This window comes from Anolis carolinensis, chromosome 5, assembly GCF_035594765.1.
Source record: "Anolis carolinensis isolate JA03-04 chromosome 5, rAnoCar3.1.pri, whole genome shotgun sequence".
NCBI lineage: Eukaryota > Metazoa > Chordata > Lepidosauria > Squamata > Dactyloidae > Anolis > Anolis carolinensis.
In genome coordinates, this window is record NC_085845.1 from 163,774,831 (window position 1) to 163,794,330 (window position 19,500).

Here is a 19,500-nt window from a genome sequence, read left to right on the forward strand (position 1 = left end):
CATACAGTTTTAAGTTATGATGTGGAAGGATGCATCTATCCAAAGGCCCTTAGAGTTGTGTTGGATATTTTTCAGTATATAATACAATTCCTTTTTCCCGCTTTTCTAATTGTTGTCATTTTGATGAGGAGTAAAGGAACAAGAGACTTGGGTGTTATACAAATATAAGACTCCTTGCCAGATTGTAACCTTGTTGTGGTGAGTGGGCTTGTGAGTTTTGTTGGACTGATGAGTGAAGCTGTTGGAGTCATGTACTCCCAGCGTGGCAACCCATTTGGCAACGTCATGGGGAGGAACCAGATGAAGAACAATCCAAATACCTCAATGGCAGAACAGGTGAATGAAGGCTGCAACAGATAAGAGGCCACCAATTGTCAGGGTAACCATGCCATTGGATCAGAACCTCTTTCTGTGAAGACTGGGTTGGTTGCTGTGCCCTGATCTCCACACAGAAAACAAATTCACACACAGGCATCTACCAAACAAACCAACCAAAGTCCTGTGATGATCAGCGAGTGGCAATGGAGGCAGGTCTGTGAAATCTGGAAGCCCCTAGCTACAGACCGACACATGGGTAGTGGATATGGATTCAGTCATATGGACTAGGGAGCTAGAAAAGTTGCCCTAAACATAGCTTGCCTTTTTTTATTTATTCCTGACTAGATGGCCACATCCAGAGGGATCAGCACCACCTTGCAATAAAAAAGACAAATTAATTTTGAAGTGTACGGACACTGTTGGATAACAACAGACCATTAACGTCCTGAATGTAGGACTGCTATTATTTCAAAAAAGTTATTTTAACATTGATACAGCAATTTTCCAAGAAACCTGGAGAACAAGAGAGGGACAGCTGAAGGAAGAAGGAGGAGGAGGCAACACCTTCTGTTGAAAAGAGCTGCCTGAACAAGAATGATGAATACACGGAGTTGGCTTTGTGATAAAGAACGACCTGGTGAAGCATCTGTCTGAAGTACCCATTGGCATTAAACATCTATTAAAAAGACTTCCGGGAGGGAAAAGAACACTCTGAAAATATTGATGGAATATTGCAATAAACTGAAGACCACAGTCATTACAGCCTGTGAACAAAGCATTGGATATCAAACTAAGACACATCAAGACTGTTTCATGAGAATGATAATGAGATCCAATGAAAAGCAAAGCCTTCCAAGAAACATCAACTGGAAACATCCTTGCAAGGATCCTTTCAGACCACCTTTTACTTATTTTAGAAGACATCCTCCCTAAATCCCAGAATGGTTTCTGCCACCCCAGAGAAACAGTAAAAAAAGTTTTTAAAGTTTTTTTAATACTGGTAACCAGATTTAACAACTACCCTGTCAGACTACACAGAGAAGCCATTGAAGTCCAAAAGCATGTGGACAATTTCAACAGAGAGGAAGAAACCATGAAAATGAACAAAATCCGTATATCCCTCTAAAATCAGAACAATAAATAAAAACAACACTTTGAAAACAGAGGAATTCCAGACATGAAAAAATCAGGGACAGCTAACACTTCCCAACAAAGGATACTCCTAGGCAGAAAGAAGCCAGGTCCTTGAAGCCGTAAGGACATTAAATGCTAATCTAAGTGATTAATTACGACATCCACACTTGCCTCCTACAGACAAGAGTTCTTTCTCCCACCCTGGATCTTCCACAGATATATAAATCTCCCGTCCCTAACTTCCAATATACCTCACAATTTCTGAGGATTCCTGCCATAGATATAGGTAAAACATCAGGAGAGAATGCTTCTGGAACATGGCCATACAGCCCGAAAAATTTACAGCAACCCAGTGATTCCGGCAAAGAAAGCCTTCGAGAATACGAGTTCCATAGTGTCTCAACCAATTCAACATAGGTTGTGGCAGCCATAAAAACAAAGTTTCTGGAGTATAATAACTACTTTCAATGAGTACCACACAATTAAACAGGAAATAACACTTTCAAACCTGGAACAGACACATTTTCATATTTGTTACATAGTGTAATCAAATCCTGAGTAGTATTGAACAATCAAACCACTACCTTATGCCTGTTCTCCTAACTTTCTTTAGGTAAGAATGCTACTTCTCAAATGTTTTAAAAATACTGTTTTTATACTTTTATTTGTGTGCTAAAAATGTAAGGATTAGGAGAAAGCCTTCTAAGATGAGTAGCATACATGTCCATAAAATGTCAGTTAGTTATATTGACTCAATTTTAACAAAATAATCTGTATAACGCTTGCCATGTTTTATATGTTTTTTAGAACTTCACATGTGATCAAAATAGTATATGTAATTTTACCATGCCAGCTGTGAAGTCTGAAAAAAGGACTAAGATGGCTACTGTTGTCCTTCAAGTTGAAAAGAAGCCAGTAACTTGCATTACATTTCAATACGAACCCGATCCTGAATTTGCTTACTATGAAATTACAGTTGATTTGGAACCTGACTTGGAGTTAAAAATATATGTAAGTAATAAAACAAATCTTCTAATTTAAAAATTCACAACATTTGCAGTGCTTCACTCAATTTATTTCCATTCTTTCCAGAAAAAAAATGACAAATTAAATATTTCAACTGATGAAATGAAAGTTTTTCTCTCTCGCATGGTTAACAACAAGTTAATGAATATAACTGTCGACATCCAAAAAATTTCCAACTCCACAGATTATAGTATTATACACGGCAAAGCCAAACAGAAAGGGAATTCTAGTAGCAAGATGGATAAATCCAATGTGAAAGTGTATGTAAGTAAAAACAAATGTTTTCTTTATCTTTAAACGTTTTAGTGCTCATCAGATCTGATCTGAAGTTGCGAGTTGTATTTTCAAAGTATTTCTTAGTTGTAGCCTTACCATATTTTGAATATTCCTATCAGATATAATGTAGTCTGACCAGAAAACAGTCCCCATAGCATTACGATCAGCTAACTTATAATTGTCCAGCCTCAGTGCTGCAGGAAATTTTGGATCTCGGAAATAAATTATATGGTGTTGCTGCTACTTCTGTTAGCACTGTACAAGCTGGAGGCCACAAAATCACTGCATCCCTTCAGTGCTGGAGAATTTGTCTGATGTTTGAGTGGCAATTCTTAGATTCTGTATGTACATCGGAGACACTGGCCACTTCAAACATTGTAACAAATGTAACAACATACTGTAATTATGAAAGAAATCTTTGTAACTTCTATGCTTTTGTTTTTCCTCTGCCCTCCTCCAGAACAGCTGTTAATATATTTTTTTTAGAATTTTTTGTTTCACTTCTGTGTTACATGTGGAACAAATGATGACAAGCTGAATCTAGGAAAGATTCTCATTCATAGTCCAAACTGTACTTAAATCAAAGTACCTATCCAAGAAAGTCTGGCATCTACTGCCTTCTGTAAAAAATCTGCATTGTAGTGAGCAGCATGGGCCTGAATTATCTTTTTGGCTAAGAAATTGTCTTATCTTTACTGTCAGGAGCATCAAAGATACAAGCAATATGCCAGAAATGGTAGAATTTGGTAGCAGTGTGTGTGTGTGCACGCGCACAAAGAAAAGTTAGCAAGGAAAAAATAAACAGGCAAAACAATCAGTCGCAATTATAATTTAAATAATTCCCTGGTTTTAAAGATCATCTTCAAGGACTCTGGAGAGTAAGCATGTGTATATTAAAATACTATCATGGTAAAGATAAAGATTTTCCCCTGGCATTAAGTCTAGTTGTGTCTGACTCTGAGGGTTGGTGCTCATCTCCATTTCTCAGCCGAAGAACCAGTGCTGTCTGTAGACACCTCCAAGGTCATGTGGCTGGCATGACTGCATGGAGCACCATTACTTTCCTGCCGGAGTGGTACCTATTGATCTACTCACATTTGCATATTTTCAAACTGCTAGGCTGGCAGAAGCTGGGGTTAACAGCGGGAGCTCACCCCGCTCTACAGATTCGAACCACCAACCTTTCAATCAGCAAGTTCAGCAGCTCAGCGGTTTAACCTGCTGCACCACTAGAGACTCCTAAAAATACTATCATATAGGTTCAAAATTAGTATAAGTGTTGAAGTACGGTGCCCAAAAACCTGTAGTATCTTTTTTTTTTTGCAATCTGACACTCGAGATGAGGAGATTTAAAATACAATAGCTTTAATCTGCAGAATAACACAAAGGGAGGGGTGCAATAGAAAGAGTGCCACGCCAGACTGATCTGCATCTTTGGTTTTATAGTTGATCAGAGTAGAGTAAATAAACATGCAGACACACACAATCAAACCTCTCCCCCTTTTCCTTCTTTGCACTTCTCCCAGCTTCTGTCCTTCACTTCCGTTGCTTTTGTGTGTAGTACAAAAGGAATATTTTTTTTGTTTCACTGTCTTTTAGACCTGTGTAGAGAATTAAAATCGCATCCTGATTTCAGCAATTTAGTCTTTGATTACATAGTACTGTGAGCTTTTGCCTTTCCTGCATTGCTTCTATATATAGGAACACAGTAATTTATGCTTGTAACACAGCAAACTGGCAGAGGGTTGCTAGATGGAGACGTAAATATGCAGCTTGTATCAATTTAAATGCAAATGGGTTATATTTAGACTTTGCCCTATATAAGGTCAGTATTTTTCTTGTGTATATGTATGCATATATGTATGTTTAATCCAAGTTACCATAAATAGCTTCCATTTCAAGTCCCTAGATGCAAAGCATTTAGATTTCAAGCCAGAGAAGAAAAGATAGGAGAAAAAAGAAATAATGTGGGGAGACACAAGAATGAAATACATAGTAGTACTTAGTTCACATATATTTCAAAGTCAGACAGTAATATGGAAAAAGAGCTGGCACAGTTGTCTTGTCCTGTCAATGGGGTCAGCAAACTAATCTTACCACTTCTTACCTACTAGCGACCTCAGGTATGAGGAGAAATTGCAATATGAATATTTTTTTTCTGAGGGTCACACTGAATATTGTTGTTACAAAGAGTTAAAAAAATCAATTTGTTGGGCACTGAGAATATGAGAACAAACTTCCATTGATGACAGTGGCTGGTACCCAGCAAAGCAAGATTGTGGAGAAGGGGTGGGGTTAGTTAATACTACTAAGTTAAGTGTACTTGAATAAGTGCTTTCTGCTGTGGTAGTTTTCAACAGAATATAAAATAACTTAGAATAGAATAACTATATTTGTCATTGTGCTATTGCACAACAAAATTACCTCCCACACACCACAAAACAACACACCCATCACTCCACACTCCCACCGCAACCACACAGCTCCCAGTGCCACATCAGTGAGAAACCACAGAGTTCAACATAGCTACAGCGCTAGGATAAAAGCTAGCCTTCAGTCTGTTTGTCCTTGCTTTGTGACCCTGTACCGTCTGCCAGATGGCAATACTGTACTTTAAGAAAAAGAATATGCCGGGTGAGATGGATCCCCAAGAATGCTCTGAGCTTTCTTAAGGCAGTGGGAATTATAAAGTTATTCCAAAGAGAGGAGAAGGCACCCAATGATTCACTTGCAGAAGTGGTGACCCTTTGGAGCATCTTCCTATCTGCCACTGTGCAGCTACCAAACCATTCGCAGATGCAGTAGGTTAGGACACTCTCTATAGCACAGTGGTAGAAAGTCACCAGCAGTTTTTCATTCACTTGGTAGTGCCTTAGGAGTCTCAGGTAGTACAGTCTCTGCTGGCCCCTCTTAACCAACGCTGCTGTATGAGTGCCCTAGGTCAGACCTTCCTTCACAGTGACACCCAGGAACTTAAAACTGGCCACCTGCTCCACTTGGTCACAATTTATGACCAAGGGCTGAATTTCTGGTCTATTCTTCCTATAATCTGTTATGGACTCCTTGGTCTTATTGATGTTAAGAACCAGATTATTGTCCCTGCACCATGAGAGAAGCCAATCCACCTCATCCCAATAGGCAGACCCATCCCCTTCAGGGAGAAGCCCCACCATGGTTGTATCATCTGCAAATTTGGTAAGATATTGCTATGGTGGGTGGAGGTACAATCATATGTGTACAAAGTGGAAAGTAGAGGAATCGACACACAGCCCTGTGGTGTCCCAGCGTTGAGAGTGAGAGCTATGGTGAGCTAATCTAACTCTCTGAGTACGTCCAAACAAGAAGTCTATAATCCAGGAACAGATTTAATATGACAATCCAAGATCCATCCATTTGAACAACAGTCTATGTGGAAGGACTGTGTTGAACGTGAAACTAAAGTTGGAAAAAGCATTCTCACATAGTTCCCTCGTTGTTCCAGGTGGGTCAGAGCAGTGTGGAGCGTGATGGCTATAGCGTCCTCTGCCGATCTGTTGGCTCTGTATGCAAACTGATGTTTATCCAGTACATGTAGAAAGTTCAAAGTAACCATAATAGTCTCTTGCAGAATAAAAAGGAAGGAAGGAAGGGAGGGAGGGAGGGAAAGGCAGGTGAAGAAGAAGCTGGTGCTGCCACATTTTTTTTTCTAATTCTTCCTTCCTTATATTTTTAATTAACTAAATAGCAGATCTGGGATCTAAGACAATATTTCAAATCATTAGATAACTAAAATCTTTCAAATCATTAGATAACTAGATATCTTTGGTTCTACAAGATAATCAAAACACCTGGAAAAAAAAACCTGTACTTGATGTCTGTCATATTAGTTTCCATTAAGTTTTGGCAAAATTAAGTCCACTTTTAGTAATTTAATTTTGTTAACAGTAGCATCTCTGCATATGAATTACTGTTGGATCAGGGAATACTAACTATACAATCTTTCTGTTATATTTATTGGCAAGTTCGTTTATTTACTGACTATAGTCTTTTAAACTTGAACACGCCTATCTGTATTTTATAATGCGTTTTATGAATATCTGATGTAAGTTAATTTTTTAACTGATTTATAGTGTATTGTACAATTTTTATATATGCGTTTTATTGTAAGCCACCCTGAGTCCCCTGTTGGGTGATAAGGGTGGGATATAAATATTGTAATAAATAAATAATAAATATAGTCTATTGCAAATGTAGAAATTATACAGTTCCTTTTGCTCATTCAGTTTCTTGTTAATCCACTAGGTCAAGTTGGGACACTTGGTGCGAGAAGTTCCAAAGAAGTCATCCAGCACCTGGTACTACTACATTCTTTTGCTAATTCCTATAGTATTTGTAGGTAAGTAACATAACAGGCTAAATCTGTGTTTTTATGTCATACGCTGGGACTCAAGGAGGGATAGATTAAGAGAGGAGGGCTTTGATCAAGAGAGAGGAGAGTGATCTTAGTCTGGCCTAGAAAGGTCTGAAGGTGTTCCCTCCCTCTCATAAACCCTGAGGATTACTCACCCAGTTGGAAGAAAGCGATTCTCTTGTAATCTCTGTTACAGCCCCACGTTAGCTCTTGCGACTGTGTCTAAATTAATTAAATCTCTGGTCTCTTTTTAGTTGCATTTGTTGTGACTCAACGAAAATCGAAGCAGTTAAATAGAAAAATGAGTGAACAGCTGGAGCTTCTGGAATATGAACTTCGTAAAGATATACGTGAAAGTGGGTTTTCTTATTCATTGCATACAAGAAAGAGGGATTTAAACTCGGGTGTATTAGAGAAGGGAGGCTTCAGTTCCATTTAAAGATGTGTACTATTTTCTATAAAATAGAGTAGTTTCCTATAGTTATAAAATACATTCAGTTCTCCCACTCTCTGGAGTAAGGGGTAGTTTATTTATTTGCTTCATTTCTATCCCACCTTTCCCGTGATATAGGGACTCAAGGTGGCTAACAGCAACATGACACAGTACAAATTGAAAACAGGGCAAATGCATTAAAAACACACAAAAATTAAGAAACGATCAAATCTTCATGAGGCATAAAAACAATAAAATGCAATAAAAATTACAGTATTATTTACTTTATACAGCTTTTTAATTTTTTTCACTTAAAAAAACACCTTTCTCGGATCACCCAGGACAACTTTATTATCAATTTCCAATACATTTATTTTGGCTGGAGATTGACCATAGGGAGAACCTAGGCTGAGCTGCTGAACTTGCTGACTGAAAGGTCGGCGGTTCGAATCTGGGGAGTGGGGTAAGCTCCTGCTGTTAGCCCCAGATTCTGCCAATCTAGCAGTTTGAAAACATGTAAATGTGAGTAGATCAATAAGTACTGCTTCAATGGGAAGGTAACTGTGCTCCATGCAGTCATGCCGGCCACATGACCTTGGAGATGTCTATGGACAATGCCTGCTTTTTGGCTTAGAAATGGAGATGAGCACCAACCCCCAGAGTCCAGCATGACTAGACTTAATGTCAGGGGAAAAACTTTACCTTTATTTACAAATAATCAAATCCACAAAAGTCAAACCCACCAATGTGAAAAATGGAGAGATGTTTGCTATGAGAACTGTCTCTGATCGCTGCTTTGCAGGATCATATTGAAAGCTATATTTAAGATAATGTTATATTGTAGAGAACACCACTCCAGGGGATCTTTGTTTGTTGCAGGATTTGCTGAACTACAAATGGAACAGCTGGAAGTGGTTGATAATTTTGGAACGGTTCCCTTCCTTGACTACAAACATTTTGTTCTTAGGACTTTCTTCCCAGAGGTAAATAGCTTCTAGTCTCTTGTTAATTGAAATGTCTCAAATAGTTAACATACAGTGTTTTTCCACACAGTTAATAATAATGGCTTTGAAAGGGAATAGCTTGAACATCTGGTTGATTTCAAAGTTTGAAGTTAGAAATAGATTAACTATAAAGCTGAATAGTTTTTTCGCCCCAAAATCAAAAGACGTGGTACCAGGGACCCCTTAGTTCCCCCAAACAATTTTTTTGTGGGGGAAAATATCAAATAGCAATGGAAGCCTTGGGGGAAAGCATACATTTTAAAGGATGTTTTGGCCCCATGTGGGCCTATTTTAAGCCTGAAATGGCCCCCTTCTTCCTCCTCCTCGTCCTTCTCATCCTCCTTGTCCTCCTTCTCCTCCTCCTTCTTCTTCCTTACCTGCTGCCTTTATGGCTCAAGACAGTTTACAAAATAGCTAAAAACTCATAATCATTACATAGAACACACACATTAAAACATATTTCTGCAAAATAGTTACATTAAAATACACATAGCAATGAATAAAAATAATAGACACGAGATGTGGGTTTAAAATTCATGTTTAAAACTGGCTGGATAGACCTGCCAGAAAAGATATGTATTAAAATGTGTTTTAAATTCCAGCAGCTCATTTAATTGTCAGACTTCTTCTGGCAGATTGTTCCACAGTCTTCTTGGGATGGCCCTCTGAGTGATGGTCGCCAGTTGGGTTCTGGCTGGTTGGAGTAGCTGCCCCAGAGTGGACCTAAGTGTTCGGGGTAGATTGTACAAGAGAAGGCGATCCTGTATGTAACCTGGGCCCAAACCATGTAGGCCTTTAAAGGTCAAAACCAACACCTTGTACGTTGCCTGGAAACTAATTGGCAGCCAGCAGACTGACTTTAGTATGGGCATAATATGCTCACTCCTGGATGTTCCTATAATCAACATGGCTGTCATATTTTGAACTAACTGGAGTTTCCGGACTTAGTACAAAGGTAGCTCAATGTAAAGCGTATTGTAGAAGTCCAACCTTGGGGTTACAGCATGTGCGCTACCATCTTTAGGTCCTTCAAATCAAGGAAGGGGCACAGCTGGTGTATCAGCCAAAGCTGGTCGTAGGCACTCCTGACCGTCGCATCTGCCTGGGCTGAGACTGATCCAGGAGTCCTCCCAAGCTGCAAACACAGTATTTTAGGGGGAGTGTAACCCCATCCAGAACTGGCTGACACACTTCCATCCCCAGATTCCATCTCCTTGTTGGCAAGCATTCTGTTTTGTCTAGATTCAGTTTCAATTTGTTTTTCCTCACCTAGCTCATTCAGGCATCCATTCAGAGGAGATATGCTGTTCTTAGCTAGAGTTGTTTTGAAAGGTATGGAGAAATATATTTGGGTATCATCAGCATATTGATAAGACCCCTCTCCATGCATATGGATGATCTCTCCCAGTGGTTTCATGTAAATATTAGGAATCATTGGGCACTATGTACAAAAATACACAAAATATGTTCTGGTTTTCAAGAAGGTACATTCTATCACATGTGGTGGGCCTGTAAAAAAGTAAATGCTTATTGGGAAAAAAAACCCAGGAAGCCTACCAAAAGATATTACACACAAAAATACAAATGAAGACTGAATATTTCTTACTGCGTATGACCGATAATGAAATCCACTTGGACAAAAACAAACTTTTTGTATATCTGACAATGGCAGCAAGAATGGTCTATGCGAAACTTTGGAAAATGGATGAAACCCCGACAATAGAGCAATGGTTAGACAAAGTTATGGACATTATGGATATGGACACTTTAACATTCTTAATGAAAAGACATTTGGGGAAACCAATAATATCCACCGACTGGCGACTCTTCAAGGAATATATGGAAAGAAAATAAGAAAGAGATAAGGTATCCAAACAAAGGATTGGTCCTGGAACTGAAGAGAAGAAAAGGGGGCATGTTAAGTAGGACTGACTGAAGAAAGATGAAAAATAAAGCAACGCCAAAATGAAGAATGGAAGCCAAAAAACCCCCCCTCCCTCCTTTTTCCTTCCTTTTTTTCCTATTTTTTTTCCTTCTTTTGAATTTTTCTTCCCTCTTTTTACCCATCTTCATACCCCCCTTTCCCCATCATTCAACTCCCCACTGCTCTTTCCCTATAGCATTTAGATAATTTATTCACTATGGAAAAATTTCAATAAAATTATTATTTAAAAAATAATTGGGTATAGAAATGCACTTTGTGGGATACCACATAATAGCTCTTTTTGAGAAGCAGCTGTCCCCAAGCATCACCATCTGGAGTCTGGTGGTAATGAAAGCTGCTGAAAGGTTTTATTTTAGGTTTGTGTGAAGCTTTGTAAGTTGCTGAGGTCCAAAAACAGGCTGAAGAACAAAAAACTCTCTTGAACCTCCATAACCAGCAGCAAAGCGATTGCATTAGCACTAAGGAGTAGGAGGAGAAGGAGGATTCAAGGCTGTATGCTAAGTCTAGAGGGCATTTTCAGCACTGCAGGGCAAAGATGGGAATACCAAACTCCACAGTGACCCAAAAATAATAGAAACCTATATGTCTGTATACAATGAACAGGATGTCAGCCCTTCCTTCCCACATATGGACATCATATGCAGTCGGTATTTTTTGTCATAAGAAGGACCAATATATTCCATTGCTTCTGCTTACTAGGGCATAAATTACATTGCTAGTCCCATGTACAGCAGACCCATTAAAGTAAGGGCCCTTCCACACAGCCATATAACCCAGAATATCAAAGCAGAAAATCCCACAATTTCTGCTTTGAACTGGGTTATTTGAGTCCACACTGCCATATATTCCAGTTCAAAGCAGATAATGTGGGATTTTATTCAGTTGTGTGGAAGGGGCCTAAGAGAATTCACAACATAACTTTTGGAATATTTATTTATTTATTTATTTCCATCATTTCTATCCCGCCCTTCTCACCCGAAGGGATTCAGGGTGGCTTACAAAACTGGCAGAATTCGATGCCAATATACAACAATGCAAAAGAATAAAACATAAGCAATTAAAAACAGATTACGTTTACTCTAGGTAGATACCAGGCTCAGCTACCCATCTTCTGGGACTAAAGATGGATTTACATTAACTATTGCTTCTCTTTTCTATTTTGAAGCCAACATTAGGAAGATTAGATCAGCTCATTAAAAAAAGGTGATCCATTAAAAAGTCAATTCAAGGTGAACCACAAAATGTATTGTCTAATGCACTTTCTGAGTTTATGATCTAAGCTCAAATAATGTGGAAAAATTATGCTACGGTCCTCTTTTGAAGAGAACCAGCATGGTATAGTTTCTTGCACACTGGGCTACGACTTTGGAGTTCAGAGTTCAAATTCTTGCTCAGCCTTGGTGACTTTAGGCAAGTGACATTTTCTTAGAAACCCTTGTTGATAGTTTGCCTTCAGGTTGCTGTGAGTCAGAAACAGTTTGTTCATTGCATAACATTTCTACTTATAGTTGTATTTACTGTAGAACATGTGTACTTTAACCACATCAGTGCTCCCAAATCTTCATTTCCTTTTCTGTTACTAACAAAGAGTCTTGTGATACTTTCAATATTAACAGGTTTTATTCGGCAAAAGCATGTATGCACTCAGTATAAGTTTGTCAAATGATTCTAATGAAATGGGCTGGAGTTCATAGAAACATGCCAAACTCTGTAGTGCATTTGCTAAAAAAGACTGATGATGCTACCTCCACTCACTTGTTTATATTAATATTTTTCTTAGTTTGAAGTTATTTAAGGCTTCTGGTAGTAACAATATTTTATTCATTTATTTTAGCCTGGAGCCAATGCCTTTATTTTTATTGAAGACTCTAATGAACCACATGTAAGTGTTTTATATGTTATTTAAAAGTCAGATAACTTCTTTTGTAGAAAAAAGGACTTCAGCAGTGATATTTACAGTGTTTTGAGTGAAATTTTATTGTGTTTTGCTTTGAATGACTATAGGGATATTCGAGACATCGATTCTATAATTAAATAAAACAAACAAGGAATAGTGTCTGATACCGTGTTTCCCCGAAAATAAGACATCTCCTGAAAATAAGACCTAATAGAGGTCTTGCTGAATTACTAAATATCATCTACAAATTTTCACCCTGACAAAAGGCTCATGGTGTTTCTTTTTGTTGTGTGTATTAGCACTACATCTGGCTAGTTACAGAACAGGCTTGGGCAAACTTTGGCCCTCCAGATGTTCTGGACTTCAACTCCCACAATTCCTAACAGCTGGTAGGCTGTGTTATCAAAGGCTTTCATGGCCAGAATCACTGGGTTGCTGTGAGTTTTCTGGGCTGTTTGGCCGTATTTCAGAAGCATTTTCTCCTTTTTTGTGTAAACAGTTTTTTATAGTTATGATACTTAACAGAGCAACAAATCATAGCTGATATAATCAGGTAACAATAATTTTGACGTATACATGCCTATCTACGTTAGTCAATCAACCAGTTAATACTGCCATTGAGTACATATTATTATCAGTGACTTAACTTAAAACATATAGACTTACTATTTCTACATGTTATCCACTATTTTCAGTCTAAACTGAACCAAACCGACTGTTAAAGCTGAAGTTTGCCCATGCCTGTTATAGAATCATCAAGTTGGAGGAGACCCTGCAGGTTATTCAGTCCAAACCGTTGCCATGCAGGGAATACCCCAATAAAGCACTCCTGACAGATGGTAATCCAGCATATTCCACTGTTGAACATCTCTTACCATCAAGAAGTTTTTTTTTAATGCAGTTTGGACCCATTGCTCCAGAGCAGCAGAAAATAAGCTTGCCCTCTCAATGTGACCTTCTTTCAAATATGTAAACATAGCTATCATGTTGGCTCCCAATCATTTTGTCCACCAGGTAAAACATACGCAGCTCCCTGAACAAATCCTTATAGGGATTGGCTTCCAGTGATTCATCTAAGTGATGTAATTTAATAATAAATTATGGGTTTATTAGGTTAGTTTGATTCAATTGGAAGCTAAAAAGGGTTGGAAGATTGCCCACTAAATAACAAGTGCTGTAGGCTACATTTCAGAGGATGAAACTGGCGAAACCACCTCTGCCTAAGAAAAGCCAATGAAATTCATGTGGTTGCCATAAGTGGCAAGTTGATGTGAAGGCACGCACACATTCGTCTAGCTTAAAACCTAAAATCTGAATACATTATAATATTTGGAAATGAGACGATACATATTGTGTGCCTTCAAATTCTTGATGTAAGGAAGCAAAGGATGTATTGTATATGGTTAACTTCTGCCTTCATAAAAGCAATGCAGTGAATTTGAAAAACAACGTATCATTTACAAGACAGGAATGGGAATTAAACACAAACTGGAGCATTTAGTCTAGATTTCAAAAAATGATTGTTGTTGAAGTAATGAATTCAGTGTGCATTACTTAAACCCAAACACACAGAGATATAATCAATGTCTTTTCAATCTTTATAGAGAAGAAATCCAGATCAAAAGGATGAAATCATTACAAAATTATCGAAGTTGATTTGTAACAAAAAATTTCTTGTTAGTTTGATTCACACTCTGGAAAAACAGAAAACCTTCTCTGTAAAAGACAGGTATGATATAAAATATATATTTTTTTCAAGTAGAAATGGTGAAATCTGAGAATATTTAGCCAAAATGTATGTCCCCATTGTTCCATAGAAAGAAAATATATAGCATATCGAAATTATGCCTCATACCAACAGTTTAGTAGTTTAGGACATTGAATGCTAAATTAATTAGGAGACACTCCTTTGTAGAATAAAACTGACAAATCCATAGGCACATGTTACGGCATGATCATTTTGTGAATACTCGTAGACGTTCAAATCTTTCAGTTGAAGAAGAGCCAGTTCTGATATTGCGCTAAAGCTGGGGAGACTGAGGCACAATGTGCAGAAAGGAACAGTTAATTTGCTTATTATCTTTCATCTGTCCAACCTGTACCTTTGGGCAAGAGCGGAATGTTTCCATGTTAAAGTGGTACATAAAAGGTTTATGTTTTATAAAATGTCGGGTAATTAAAATAGCCCAATACTATCATTCCTCGACTGTATTGTTCATATATATTACATCCTTCTTTGACTTGGGCCAGAGGTCTTTCTTAATTTCCCTCTTATGTGAGTTCATTTACATGTATTATTCTCTCCATAAACAGATGCCTATTTGCTTCTTTCTTGACAATTGCACTACAAACAAACCTTGTGTACTTAACCGATATCCTGGAACTTTTGACAAGAGATTTGATGGACCAGTCTAGCAATATACAACCCAAGCTATTGCTAAGGCGTACAGAATCTGTGGTAGAAAAGCTGCTGACAAATTGGATGTCTGTTTGCCTTTCTACTTTTCTTCGGGCAAGTATAATCGTTTTTCAATACTAAAGAGTGAAAATGTAGGGTTATTTTTCTGTGATTCATGAGTTAGCTGTTTAAATGCGAAGTCCTCAATTGGGATCGTTTGAGTCAGTTCAACACAGTCAGCTTTGGTACCATCTTTTAAAGTGCATGAAATAAATGAGAAGTCTGGATCTGAGTAATTACAGGCATTTCATTAAAGAGATGAGTCAGTATAAGTTTCAGCACTTTATGGTTTGAGCGACAGTGGTTTCCACTCTTGCTTTGGTGGAATCAATTCCTCCTCTTCAACTTGGACCATAGGTTGCCAGTGATTATAAAAATCATGCTGTTTTAGAAGCTTGAAGTCCATCTTTCCAAATATTTCCTGCAAAAAGCATTTCATCTTAGGAAAAATGTGAAACTGGGGATGGGTCATAGGTTATGATGATTACACATGTGTCTGTTTTTATACATATACTAGCTTGGGAACATGGCGGTGCCCGGGTTATTTGAAAAAGGCATTATTTGTCTTTGAATATTATGTATTCTGTGTGGAGTGGGTGAACTACAATTCCCAGAATCATGGGTCAATCCTCCCCAAACCCTGGCAGTATTCAAAGTTGGCCATTTTGGGTCTGTGTACCAAGTGTGGTCCAGATCTGTCGTTGGCTGGTCATCGCCTGGCTGCAGTGCTCTCTGGATGGGGGTGAACTACTACAATTCCCAGATTCCTGGGGCAATTGTCCTGAAACATCTGTCAGTATCCACAGTAGGCTATGTTGAGTCTGTGCCAAGTGTGGTCCAGATCCATCGTTGGCTGGGTTCGGTGGTCTTTGGATACAGGTGAACTACAACTCCCAAAATCAAGGCCCATTCCCACAAACCTCTGTAGTATGTTCAGTTGGTCATGAGGCTTCTCTGTGCAAAGTTTGGTCCTGGTCCATTGTTGGTGGGGGTCACTGTTTTTCTGGATGCAGGTGAACTATACGTTCCCTTTCCCTAAACTTGTCCAATATGTTCTATTAGTTATGTGGACTCTGTGTTCTAAGTTTGGTCCTGGTCCATCATAGGTGGGGTTCAGTTGCATGTGAACTATAAATCCCAGTACCTACTACTCCCAAATGTCCAGGCCAATTCCTCTCAAAAACCACCAGTATTCAAATCTGGGCATATCAGGTATGCATGGCAAGTTTGGTCCAGACCCATCATTGTTTGGGTTCATAGCGTTCTGGGTATAGGTGAACTACAACTCCTCTAAGTTCCGCAGTAGGAGTCACAGTGCTCTGACTTGATGCAGGGTGAACGACAACTTCCACCATGTGGAGTCAATCCCCAAACTCCTCCAGGAAATTTAGTTGCTGCTAAGATCTGCTCTGTTTTTTATGCAGACAGATTTGAAAGGGAAAGCCAGTAGGCGGGGTCATACAAATTTCACACCAACAGAGAACCCTGGGATGCCCGCCTTTGGTAGAGGAAAATGCAAAATCTAGGATGAAATGGTCCCCAAGTGAAAGCATTCCTTGGGTGGTGGTTCATAGTGTTTGGGAAGGATATCGGCATGGTTTGGGCTGCATGTTCATGGAGCTCGCTGTAACTGTAATGTCAGTGGAAGGGAGTGACTTGGTGGCTCCTTAGGACTGGGAACTATAGCCTGTTTGTGGAGGCCGGAGGCTGTGTGAGCAGACACCCGTGCCACATACCAACATACAGGTTTTCACTTTTATTATGGATGGATATGGATATATAGATAATATAGATCTAGACATGAGCCTCCGGTGGCTCAGTGTGTTAAAGCGCTGAGCCGCTGAACTTGCAGACCGAAAGGTCCCAGGTTCAAATCCCTGGAGCGGAGTGAGCGCCCGCTGTTAGCTCCAGCTTCTGCCAACCCAGCAGTTGGAAAACATGCCAGTGTGAGTAGATCAATAGGTACCGCTCTAGCGGGAATGTAACGGCACTCCATGCAGTCATGCTGGCCACATGATCTTGTAAATGGAGATGAGCACCAACCCCCAGAATCGGACACGTCAGGGGAAACCTTTACCTTGCCTAGATGTAGATATAGATGTAGATATGTGCTTGAATGCTGCATTACATCAAATGTTCCTATTTCGCATATACTAGATATACATATAAAGGAGTAGATGCATGGCACAGTCTGTATGTGGATTTCCCTATCTGGAAATGAATATTTGACCATGACAATTTACTAAATAATGTTTGGAGCCGTTTTCCATGTCATTTCTCTTTGACATCTAACACACGTAAAAATGATTAAACAACATGTGCAATGTATTTGTTTCATTTTGTTTCTTAGGAAACCGTTGGGGAAGGATTCTATTTGCTTGTGACTACCCTAAACCAAGGGATAATGAAGGGTCCTGTGGATGTGATAACTTGCAAGGCCTTGTACACTCTAAATGAAGATTGGTTACTCTGGCAAGTAACTGATTTTAAAACAGTGGTAGGTTTCTTAATCTGTGTTCCATAGTTATCTTTATACTTAAGGAGTTAGATATCATAGTCTATGGGTTCTGTGACTAAAAATACAATACCAAGAAAACCTAAAGAGAAGCTTGCAAAATAAAGTCATTTGCATAAATTTACTTATTCTGCTTTGGCTTTTAAGCTCTGTTTCTCTGACTATTGGAAAACTCTGTCAACTCATTCCCACCTACGTTCAACCCTATTGTGGCAGTACTGTTTCAGAAAAATCCAAACACATGGACATGGAATGAAATAGGTGGTTTAATTCTACGGTTAAGCTTATATTTGGTGGTGACCAATTCTTGCATATCCAAGTTTTTTTTGGAAGGATACTCAAGTGCATATGGAATATGTACGTAATCTTTTGTAAGCTTCAGATGTTTGGAAGTACAGTTGTTAGCTGTCTTTCCATTTCCCATGCAGTTAGGGGCTCTTTAAAATCAAAATAGTTGCAGGGCATCAGGATGTGGAAAGCTAAGACAGACACTCATCTAACCACATTTCATACTATGGACCCAGTCAAAGTTGTTTTTATGCTCCAAACTTGGGTTCATCATTGTTCTGATGCAGTATAGCAATTTAGGCCCTTGTGTATACCTAAAAATGAAAATATTGAAGTGGCAATAAGACAGGAAACAAGCCCACACAGTTTTTGCTGATAACATATCTCTCACTTCATGTGGCAAGAATTTTTTTTTTAATTGTGCTTCCTCTTTTCTTGTAACTTACTGGAAAGAGAGAGTAGTTATGGTCAGTTGATTCAACAACTGATTAGGAGTGAGTTTGTTGAGCTATAATTTTATTAATATACTTTTAAAAGTTCACATACTTTTAAAATAAAATTTCCCACTATTGAATATCATAAAGCCGGTAGTTATAGAGAAAGGGGAGAAAATGCTTCACTGTGATGTAAAGTTATGATCAAAATTAATTGCTGACTTGCCTAAAACTTCCCAGCCTGTCCATCAATGTGAATTCTGAACTCTATTAACTTTGGCCCAAATACAGTCTCTGTCTCAGCAGTTAGTAAATATGAGAAGTGAGAATATTAAGAATATGCATTATTTTGTGGGTTGCTATCCTGCCCTTCCCCTAATGAGCTCAAGTTAGCACAAGTTAGTGAGAAAGCCTCGGTGTGAGAAAGCCCCCGTGTAAGAGAAGCCCCAGGTTGAAGGGCTTGTGAGTGAAGTTCCAGTGTGAAGTCTGCTTTAAGTAAAGCTCCTGTGTGAAGCTCTGTGTAAGTCTGGTGTGAGGGGAGGCTCTGTGAGAGCAAAGCTGTTTCTCTGCATGAGAAAGATGCCCAGCATGGAAGCAAAAAAGGAAGTATAAAAACATTGTGTTTTGGAAATAGGGCAATCATATTATTTTGCTACTAGGAAACGCCTCCAAAGGAAGATATAACATTGGTCTGTGTGTTTTTGTTCTTTTTATCACTTTTGGCTGCTGATGCTGGGTAATGCTGCAGCTAATAATTACTCTGCTATATGTTTATGGGGAGGGTCTTTCGTTAATAAGCCCACTCGCCTAACAAGGCTTGCCCCTAAGGATCTTAATGTGCTGCATAAATGTATGTCTAACTCTGGTTTTCAAATTAAAGTGAAACAGCATTTGTTTTTCTTTCTTAGATTTTGAATGTTGTTTTTGAAAATATTCAAGAAAATGAAAGTGAAGGCATTACTAAGAACATTGAAGTCAGTGTCTTGGATTGTGACACAATAGGACAAGCTAAAGAGAAGATTCTCCAAGCATTTCTAAGCAAGAATGGCTCTCTTTATGGTCTTCAACTCAGTGAAATGGGCCTTGGTAAGCCACTGCCACTGTTTTTTATTTGCCATAATGTTGTAATTAGTCATTGTTCTGCTTTAATTACACTTAGAACTGGAGCTGCTTTAAATAATATATTTGGAACTTCTAAAAGCCACAAATGATTATTTCTCAATTTGCTGTTAAGAGATTAACAATGAAAACTATTGAGAGTAATGACCTCCAAGTCATTAATTCTTATATCTTTGTGGATTATTTAGAGCAGTGCTATTCAAAGTGATGATTTAAGGAGCAGTGCCAGTCCAAAACAGACCAGCTGCCAGTCCTTTTTAAAT

The 19,500-nt window shown here is 38.6% G+C and overlaps 2 protein-coding genes across 4 annotated transcripts in view; one reads left to right on the plus strand and one right to left on the minus strand.

Annotated features, from left to right (window-relative positions):
* The window catches only part of plxnc1 (plexin C1), a 73,010-nt gene that overhangs the window by 41,667 nt on the left and 11,843 nt on the right, over positions 1-19,500 (plus strand). Inside the window, exons 13-22 of the mRNA XM_062980935.1 lie at positions 2,260-2,463; positions 2,545-2,742; positions 7,036-7,129; positions 7,399-7,500; positions 8,457-8,560; positions 12,361-12,408; positions 14,028-14,152; positions 14,737-14,935; positions 17,232-17,378; positions 19,027-19,204. Of these exons, the coding sequence (XP_062837005.1) occupies positions 2,260-2,463; positions 2,545-2,742; positions 7,036-7,129; positions 7,399-7,500; positions 8,457-8,560; positions 12,361-12,408; positions 14,028-14,152; positions 14,737-14,935; positions 17,232-17,378; positions 19,027-19,204 (1,399 nt within the window). The remainder of the gene's footprint in view (positions 1-2,259; positions 2,464-2,544; positions 2,743-7,035; positions 7,130-7,398; positions 7,501-8,456; positions 8,561-12,360; positions 12,409-14,027; positions 14,153-14,736; positions 14,936-17,231; positions 17,379-19,026; positions 19,205-19,500) is intronic.
* The window catches only part of cep83 (centrosomal protein 83), a 79,617-nt gene that overhangs the window by 13,961 nt on the left and 46,156 nt on the right, over positions 1-19,500 (minus strand). Inside the window, exon 17 of one of the 3 annotated variants that reach the window (XM_062980944.1) lies at positions 14,988-15,302. The exons of the other annotated variants lie outside the window; for them this stretch is intronic. Coding sequence (XP_062837014.1) covers positions 15,165-15,302 — 138 coding nt within the window. The 3' untranslated portion in view covers positions 14,988-15,164. Of the gene's footprint in view, positions 1-14,987; positions 15,303-19,500 lie in introns of those variants that run through there. 3 annotated transcript variants of the gene reach the window in all.